Genomic DNA, 9,850 nt, shown 5'->3' on the forward strand with positions numbered 1-9,850 from the left:
CTCGGGTTTCAACATCGTCCTTCGGGTCGGGTTGAAATCTATTCCTTTCATTCTCATCTGAATCCTTTCTTTTCTTTTTACCGTCTTGACGGCCTAGCATTGTCAAGATGGAGGCAACATCGACCCGGTCTCCCCATGACCCCGTCAGACAGCAATTCTTGCGCCACCTCCATTGGTATCTTGGTCAAATCACCAATGAAATGATCCAAGAGGCAGGTGAAAACTATGACAGGAAAAAGAGAAACGACAAGTTTTTTAACAGCCTCAAGTTTTTGGCTGATTATGTCGTCAAGTTCAACGACGGCCAAGAGAAGGGCAGAGAAACACCTGCGGCCGTTCCTCGACCATCTGCAACAGGTATTCATACAGGTCTACGGACCTTCATCCCAAACTCTTCACTGCATACACAGCAGCAGCAGCAGCAGCAGTCAATCGCTGCGGAAGGAAGACCACAGATTAGTGTACCACCACAGCAATCTGAATTGGCGGGTCTATCACATGCTTCGCTACCTCGAGACCGAAGCTTTTCTGAGGCCCAGGTTTTGCCTGCCGTGCACAATTCTTTAGTTGGGAATACCAACAGATCATCTGTGTCACCAACCTCGGCTTTTGAAGCGGCCTTCTCTTCCATGCACTCCCTTCAAGGCAGTCGGGTACAATCATCTGAGTCTGTGCCCACAGTCGGAAGCATTAGCCCCTCTCAACCACCTTCAAATGCAAATACCATCCGAAACAACATGAACACTTCTATCAACCAAAAAAATGTACCCTCTGCCCAGCAGAGTAAGCCTACAACCAACTTTGGATTTGTAGCACCCCCAAGGATGACACCCGCAAGTGTGACTCCTTTACAAAAGGCTGCTATTTCTACCACAGCCGAAATCGAGGCGTCTTTAGCCGTCGTTAATGACTTCCTCGTCCCTCCGAGGGACACAACAGCGTCGCAGCATACAGCAGCAATGGCCATTAGGCCACCTTCATCTCGTCCTACCTCTATCACAGGTCTTAACGCCACAGACGCCTCGGACAACAATGCTTCTCAAGGTAGAAAGCGAAAGCGCCAGAAGAAGCAGTGGTGCACGATCTGTAACGACCACAAAGAAGGTTTCAGAGGTCCTCATGAGCTTGCACGACATATTAATATTCAACATCAAACCAAAAAGACTGTCTTCATTGTATATGATGACTCACCTGGCGGCGACATGTTCAAGAACTGCAAGCATTGCTCAAGGCGGAAGATTTATGGTCAGGATTACAATGCCGCTTGCCATCTTCGACGAGCTCATTTCAATAAGCGGTTGAAGACGGACACCCCTGAGGAGAGGGAGTTCAAGCAATTACATCCAGACTTCCCGCCCATGGAGGAGCTTCGTCCCTGGCTTAGGAAATGCCTTGTTGATGTCTCAAAGCTAAAGGATGGAAAGTATATCGACAATCAAGACGAAGCTATTCTCAAAGTTGAACCCGCCGTCAAGGCCGAAGATTTAACGTCTTCTGACCAAGATAAAGACCAAGAAATGACAGACGATGAGCCATTGCAACCAGTTGGCCCAGCTACCCCGCCACCTGATTCAGAGGTTGAATCTGAAGCCATCAGACCCTCTATGAACGACCCAATGACTCACGATAACTTCTTCGACTTCGACTTCTCAGAGTTCAGATTCCAACAACCTGACTTTATCTTCAACAGCCCGCCACTCGCTCAACCATCCGCCGTCCCACGTACTAATAACCTTAACACTATCTTTGCGCGCCAGATGCAGTCAATGGGCATCTCACCTGACCAGATCCTTTCTGAGAAGGTGCCAGACTTCATGGGGATAGAAAGCAATATGTTCGCTCCTTTCGGCTTACCAGAGTTCCCGAATAACAATGTCGAAGCTCTAGGTATTGAAGGGTCATTTGAGGACTTTGATATCGATCAGTTCCTTCAAGGTCCTTAATTGACCAACAAATCTTGACTCAAGACACAAGCAGAAGAAGAAGAGAGAAAAAGAACAAGCATACAAAAGATAAAAAGAAGTGAGAAGCAATTGGACACGAATCAATTGCCTGCATTTGAACAGCTCTGCGCTTTATGCTATATATCTTGTCAACAGATATTTAATGTGTGATAAACAAATCGAAGAACCAACGCAGCTTCCCGAGAAGCTACGAACTAGTTCGAGCATCCGTTTTCGTTCGCAAAGATAAAAACAAAAGCTCAACTTGTGTATGCGCCTCACGCATACATGAACCACACTAGCGGCATGCAGCCAACATGGCTTCGTTGGAAGGTCTTTCCGGCTCTCGAGTTCAAACATATTTGAGGGCTAAAGGACTATCCGAGATCCATGTTAGCTTCAGCAGCGTTCGAACGATCATTAACAACTACGATTTTGTTTGCGCATTCGACAAGACTTCATCACATCTTCATAACATCTTCTTCTACTTCAACTTGCTCGATTTAATCAACTGAGCTTGCAGTCATACAACTACAATATCCGATACAACGATATCCCATCACGATTTCAGTATTTAACTTCATTTCCTTAACTTTTTCTCATGTTAGCTCCATGCTAACATGTATACAAGCATGAGTAAACTAACTAACTCTTCGCTGGGTCTACTCAACCATGCTCCCCAAAAGCCGCCCGCAAGCAATGAAGAGCGTTTACCACCAGCTTGTCCTTTCCTTTTTCTTCTAATATATATTTTCCCTTGAACAATTTCTATTTCTCCTCTTTTCTACCTCGGGCTTGGTGTTTATTTCGGAAATCTTCTGTAACATTACGAATCTAACGACATCAGAATGATGATACCCATGACCTCTTTTCTTTTACACTATATCATACTATGGAAATGGCTACCTTTTGGTTGGAGTGGTTTGTTTCATGTTAATTTTCTTTCAATCTGTTATGGCGTTTTAGCTGTGTGTCTTGCGGAGTTCAATTTTTTGTGCAGTTGGATTGCCTTGTATCATGCTTGCCGTCTTCGCGAGATGAGCTCCATGCTCATAGCATTTATTCTATATACTGTGCTACTTTCCAGCCTGTAGTCAGACCATGTCTGTTTCACAATACATCATGTCTCTGCAATCATGTGGTCTCATTTTCATTTTCTTCAGGGTATCATATCTGATCACGATACACAGGGACGCACCAAACGGTTGCTTTGCAGAATGCAATCATTTGCATGAAAAACTCCGTGACTTCAATGGTACTCCTGGCAGTGAAGGACATTAGCAGGGGTGTCCTTAACTACTATTACATCGAGTGGGTGATGTGAAATCTATAACCGTTAACCATGCATCGATTACGAAAAGGCTACAATATCGGTGTATCATTAACTCATCACCAGACAGATCCCTAATCAAGATCAGATACTGATGCCCTCTTGTCCTCAGCACTGCCTCTTCTATTATTCTTCAGAATATCCTTTTTTCTCTTCTTCTTCTATATTCCTACTTTACGACTTCAGAGATTGACACCGAAATATGTATCGATCACCAGAAAATGAAAAAAACAAACCCGACGACAGATCTGACAATCATGCTCTCAGCAGTAGCTGCCTCGAGGGTTATACTATCTTAACGAATTTTTCTTTCTCTATTTTTCTCCTCTCAAAGCTACTTCGATTATTACGGCGCCGGTGGTACTTCTCTTGTTTTTATGTTTGATTATTATTGTTTTTTTTCATTGTTCTCTTCCTCTTTTATCTTACCCGGCACTTCTATTCTATTTTTTCTTACCACGATTATCGGGTCCCGGTGACCTTCGAGGTCCTGGGACGCGGACGGATATCAATGTACCAACAATCCTGAACATCTTTCGATCGCAGCTCAAGCTCTCGGATTGTACATATACGAACTTCTTACCATTTTTGGATTTTGACTGTATATGTCAATAAAAACCAAAGCCAAAAATACAAAAAAAAACAAAGATTGACCGCATGCAGGAAAATGGCCCAAGGCTCCGAGTAGCTGAGGCGGAGAACTTGCTCCTATTGACCCGCAACTTGACGAATACGGAGAACATGGTTTTTTTCATCATATGGGGATTTAAACTGGTGGGTGGGGTTTCCTTCTGGGAGGACAGGGACTGGAATACAAGATTTGATTTTTGATGATGGGAATTTTTTATATATATCAAAATCGGGTTTCTTCTCTTGGTATTGGGTTTGTTTATAGGGGGGATGTATACATGGAGGGGGCGTACGGTATGCTTTATGATACGGTGGGTGCATGTCTGTGTGAATGTGTGTGTATCTGTGAGTGGAGTGTGTAAGGTGGTGTTGGCGGTAGGTGTCTTTGACGGTGAGTCTCGGCGGGCGGTTTTAGAATACCGTATGATGTTTGATAGGAAGATTAGTTTAAAAAATATTATAAACAAATTTTGGAAAGGTTTTCTATCCGACTAGACTGTTTACGTAAAGATGTGATGCTATAGCTACTACTTGGAGCTTCTGAATTGATCAATTGCAATAATGGCAATGCTTGTGGTTTCAGAAAATCCGGAACGTCCTCGCGGGAGGAACGTGGAACATCACTAAGTATTTATATCGCAAGATCTAAGGATCGGGTCGGGCCTTGCGGGACCAAATCGCTATCTCGGCGTTTCTTTCCATTACCCTCGTCATAGACGTTCCGTGACCCCAAAACCAGGTAATTTCAGAGGTCAATCCTGGTCTTCCCCAGTTTGCTCAGGACCAGGACCGCTCCCGGGATGTGGTACCCATAGCCTACCGGGTTAGGCTCCCAGGCTTCCGTACGCCCTTTTGAAGTGTGACAGAGACTCTGGGTGCATGGCCAATTGTACTGTCCGATCTCAGCACAACCATGGGTTTTCGCTGTCGTGTAGTTGATTGTGATGGGTTTTCAGCGCATGGGATCTTGGATTTGGGATGGCGGCGCAGGAGACAAGGTCTTAGAATAACCTAGATCAGAGTTCCCCGAAGTCCGGCGCGGGACTCTCGCGATGGTATCTATAGCTCAGGCCATGCAGAGATTATTTATCGATCCGCAGAGCTAATTTGCCGTTTTTGTACTTCTGAAAGTGCATGTCGAGTATATATTCGCGATTCCGCGCGCACCACCTCGGGTGACACCATTCCAGTGCCCCATACTACCTTCTTTCTCATTCACAGTCGTCCCTTCATGTAAACCCCCTTTCCTTTCCTCTTTCCCTTCACTACAATTTCCTCTTTAACCTCTTCTTTAATAGTCTCTTTCCCCTTCCCCTTGTCCATCTTTTCACTATCCCCCCAAACTTCATCCGTATACTCCCCTCTCGTAAGTCCCAACCACTCAACCGGATCCTCAACCTCCTCTTCCACCGGCATCGCCTTCTCCCCTCCCCTCCCAGCCATCAAAGCCTCCAGCCCCGTCTCTTGCGTATCCATCACCTCCAAAAGCCCCACAACATCCAGCCCATCAATCGATTTTTGGAATTCAATATCCGGCGAAAATGTGTCGTTGAGGAGAGAATACGGCCCCACCGGCTCCAACCTGCCCGATTCAGTTGTCGGACTTATGAATGATTCATATTCCTCCAAAGATTCGATATTTGATGGCGTCGATCGAAAGGTATTTTGTTGAGGTCCCGATGATGAGGACGAGGATGCAGAGGGTACCAACCGGTCAGCCCATACCTTTGCATTATCGTTTTGCGTTGTGCTGTTGGAATTTGAAGCACCGGTTTTTGAGAGAGATTGGAGGAATGACATATTGCGTAACTAGCTGTTGCCTGGTTTACTAACTGTTATCGATGTATTCTACTATTTATTTGGGATTACGGTAAGATAAAGGAATTGGAGGTGAAGAAAGCATAGACCAAGTTTTAAGGTCCCGAAGGAGGATATAAAAGTCGCAAGCAAGCGCAAGCTCCATTACGCCGGAAATATGATATTTGTGTTCCCGATTCGGGTGAATGGGTGTGGCAATTGACGCATGTGAAGGTTTAAGCTTCGCGGTTTTGCCGAAGGTTTAACTAGTATTACTAGGTACCTGATAGCTAGTTCGACTTGGAGCTGCGCGCACGTCTATGAAAGGCTTTAAATTCTGTGAACTGTATGCCCGACTACAAGGAACGATTGCAGAGAAATAATAAATATTAAAACGCGAACGGTGACCGAAGAGGATAAGGCATAAAACTAGCTATAAATTTGCAAAACATGAGTATTACATGCGGGGTTAATATCTCTTTCTTGTTAGATAGAATGCAGAAGTCTAATTACAAACCACTATAATACTTGAGTAAGGCCTATATGTCCGGCTATATAACTATATCTATAACCGTACGGGCAGTACCTATCAGGTCATTTATAATTATCTTGCTTAATCTACAAGGTTGCGTACATGCATAAGCGACCTTGAAGCCCGACTAAGTACAATTTCGAAAATTCCACCTGCATTTAATTGAATTATAGACTAGTCTGGGGTATAAACCGACCTACGTAAATTTTTATAGCCGCAGGAATACTAGGTTATATGTGCCCTCAGCCTAACTTGTTACTAGTACCCTAAACTCAACGTGTGTAGGTCCAAATTTTAGATATAGACCCGGGAGCCTGAACATCTCGTAGTTGGCTTAATGTTAATGATGATACAGGGATAATGACGCTAACTATAGAGCTCGTTCCAAGGGCTACTTATGTAATTTTCTATAAATCTCGATAGTTACTATAATTAAAAGTGAGAACATGTAACATGCTATACAATATATATAGAAATATTTTACTAATGGCTGGTATGCTATATGTATACTCTTACAATGTTGTGATTAAGGCTTTGGCACAGCCATTCAAGGATAGTAGTCGAGATCTGTGGTTCCCCTGTGCATTGGCGTATTACGATATATATAAGCCAGAGCTGAGACGAAGATTTATATATTACATTTCGTATGAGGCGGCGGGGTTGGCATAAAATATAATTAATGATATCGAGAGGAGCTATATGATCTCTGGGAATAAATACGGCGCCACAGATCCATGAATCTCATAATAATATACATTGCATTTTCCACATTTGATGCTCGCCAATTGCTGCCCCCAAAAAAATATCAAATGTAGAATTATCAATGGAGAGTTTCATATGAAACCCAGTTATACTAACGCGGTTGTCTCCAAGCTCCATATATCAAGGAGATAGATAGGGAGATAGATACTCTTTACGAGTCGCTATCTTCAATATCATCCTCTTCCAAAACTAACCCCTCCATTCCTTCTTCAACCGCATGTTTCTCCCTTTCTCCAACCCCGGCAATCCCCACTCCACCGTCTTGTCTCTTCTTAAACCGTCCTCCATACTGTCCTGTCTCTTCTTTCTGTCTCCTGACTTTCTTCTTTACTCTGACATTCCCCCTCTCATCTTCTTCTCCTTCGACTACTTCTTCCTCATCATCAGGTCCATCGGGAATAACCTCGCTCTGATCACCGACCCCTCTAAACAACACAATCTTCTCTAAATTTTTCATCGCTGGAGTCCGGAGCCCTCCCGAGTTTCTCATCCTCGCTTTTCCAACCCTATGCGTGTATGGCAGATATTCGAGGAGTGCTTCAAGATCCGCCATTCCCATCGCAATCTTCGAGTTCCCAAAGTCTGCTAGGCCGTTTGATATAAATACCGACAGTAGACCTTCAACGACTTCTTTATCCCGCCATAGTCTCTGTGACATGGGGTAATACATGCTATTTTTTGTACTATCGCGTTTGACTTTGGCAGGTAGGCCCATTAGGATGCCTCTTACGGCGACCTGAAACGCAAGTTCCCCTTGTCGCATTGCGTCTTCGACTTGATTCCGTTCCCACGGCGAGGTGGTATTCCGCGATAACATATCGGAATCTGAAAGATGTTCGATACAGCTTTCGTAATTTTCTGGAAAAGATGCGCCAGCGCAAGAGTGAAGATAGTTTTCGTGAATGCCGCTAACAAAAGTGTCAAGGTCAACACCGGCAGTGTCTATTAGGGTTGATATGTCTACGAGGGAGGGAGAGCGGGAGAACGACGAAAGGTGATACGGTGGGTCTGGAAGGATTTCAGGAGGTGTAAATTGAGGTTCTGAAGGATCGAATCGTTTGTTCCATACTATTTTCCCAACTGCATGGAAGATGCCGAGTGATGCTTCACGCTGGGTAATTAGCTCCAGTCTACAATGCTATTAGTACAAATATCAAATACAAACCGGTAATGGGGGTACTCACGTTAACTTCTCACTCTCGCTCGGCTGGCCCCAGTCTGACATGCTCCTTCCTATCTTCCTCTTGGTTTTTGGCATGGGTACCAGTTTCTTATTTGAACCCTTTCCCCTACCCACCATCATAAATTCTAGAGTGTTTATGGCGCTTCTGATATCACCACAAGCACCAATCCCAGCCAGTAAACCAGGAGATGGCGTTTCTTTAATCCCTTTCATTCTCATCTCGGTATCCACGATCTTTTCTAGCGCCTTCTGCATGATGCCTGCAGCAATTTTATTGAAAGTTATTGATGTTGTGCCCCTATGGTTCAACAGCTGAGGCCCAAGGAGTCTATGAGGCGTTATTGAGGTCGCGTTTGATTGCGTAGTGAGGTTTTCGCTGATGATGAGTATGCATGCTAGTTCACCGTCTTGAGGTGTCGCTAGGAAGTTATGTATTGCGCCTCGAAAGGACATCATCGCGGCAGAACCTGCCGATGAAGAACTGAAGATGTTTGGTAGGTCTTCTAGTAAGATGACTTTCCGACGATCTGGATCTATGGGGTCCTCCATCTGTTTAGAAGACGCTTTACCACGAGACCCAGACTCCACTACCAAAGGCAGAGCGCCGTAGCCCATCCCCCTGCCCATGAACTCTTCAAACTTCGCATTGAGGCTTTCAAAGATACCATCGCCACCAATATCATGTTGTGAAGGGTTCTCCCATTTCAAGATATCAAAATCCAGCTCGCTTGCCAATGCAGTGATTGTTGCTGTTTTTCCTGTTCCAGACGGGCCAGAGAGAACTAGAAGGCGCTAAGGTCGTTTATATAAGTTCTTTCCAATTCTGAAAATACCAAGACGGGGTAGTTGCATACCTTTGAAGATACTCCCCTGAAAACAGCCTCTAGCCAGCTTTTCACATCGTCGACTTTACGTTTATGGACCGCTAAATCAGCCGTTGATGTTGGTGCGTATTTATCCGCCCAGGTTTTAGTCTCAATTGGTTCATCCGACTTGACTAGTTTTGGCTGCGCGATCATAGACCTCTGAGAAGGCTTTGGCTGTGAAGCCGGTGGCACTTTTCGAGGCAGTTCATCCGGTTCGGATGAAATGATAGGTACAACCTGTCTCCTTCGTTGCCTTCTACTATCCTCATCTGAGGAGAACTCAATCCCATCCACTTCTTCATATTCTTGTATTTCCTCTACCTCGAACTTTTTCGAGGGTGCTCGTTTTATTTTCTTAGGAGCTTGGCTTGAAGTTTGGGTCGCAGGCGCAAAGAACGACGTTATCGAAGATCCTTGTTTTGAAGCTCCCAAACCCAACTTTGAGCTTGAAGACGATGGTTTCCGAGGTGATGCTACACTCGTAGACGATGACGTTTTCGATTTCGATGACCTCGATGCTACGGTGGTAGAGCTAGTCTGGGTACCGGATACCGTACGGCCCGATGAAATTCCGTTTGACGATGCGATTACCTTCGCTCTACTACTGCCGCTTTTGCTCGTGTTCACACTCGTGTTTGTGGTGACATTCGTAGTAGCAGCGGTAGAGGCTCGCGTGGATCTCGTGCTTCGTTTTGAAACCGTGGGGGCAGTCTGCTGCTCGTTTTCGGACGATGCAATTACTATCAGTTGGTCGTCTTCATCGTCGCTAGAGATGATTCGGAGTTTCCGGGGCCTTGCCATTGGCAT

The 9,850-nt window shown here is 44.9% G+C and overlaps 3 protein-coding genes across 3 annotated transcripts; 1 reads left to right on the forward strand and 2 right to left on the reverse strand.

The window, feature by feature from the left end:
* Positions 1-107: 107 nt before the first annotated feature.
* On the forward strand, positions 108-1,943 carry AOL_s00007g131 (uncharacterized protein; the record flags this gene model as incomplete). The annotated part of the gene is made up of 1 exon (XM_011120032.1): positions 108-1,943. The coding sequence occupies one exon, from the start codon at positions 108-110 to the stop codon at positions 1,941-1,943; it is 1,836 nt and encodes a 611-aa protein (XP_011118334.1).
* A 3,175-nt stretch (positions 1,944-5,118) lies between these two features.
* AOL_s00007g132 (uncharacterized protein) lies at positions 5,119-5,703 on the reverse strand (the record flags this gene model as incomplete). Its single annotated transcript, XM_011120033.1, has 1 exon — positions 5,119-5,703. The coding sequence occupies one exon, from the start codon at positions 5,701-5,703 to the stop codon at positions 5,119-5,121; it is 585 nt and encodes a 194-aa protein (XP_011118335.1).
* A 1,442-nt stretch (positions 5,704-7,145) lies between these two features.
* On the reverse strand, positions 7,146-9,850 carry AOL_s00007g133 (uncharacterized protein; the record flags this gene model as incomplete). The annotated part of the gene is made up of 3 exons (XM_011120034.1): positions 7,146-8,124; positions 8,179-8,969; positions 9,032-9,850. 3 exons carry the CDS (start codon positions 9,848-9,850, stop codon positions 7,146-7,148), a joined length of 2,589 nt encoding a protein of 862 aa, XP_011118336.1.

This window comes from Orbilia oligospora (genome assembly GCF_000225545.1).
Source record: "Orbilia oligospora ATCC 24927 unplaced genomic scaffold scaffold00007, whole genome shotgun sequence".
NCBI lineage: Eukaryota > Fungi > Ascomycota > Orbiliomycetes > Orbiliales > Orbiliaceae > Orbilia > Orbilia oligospora.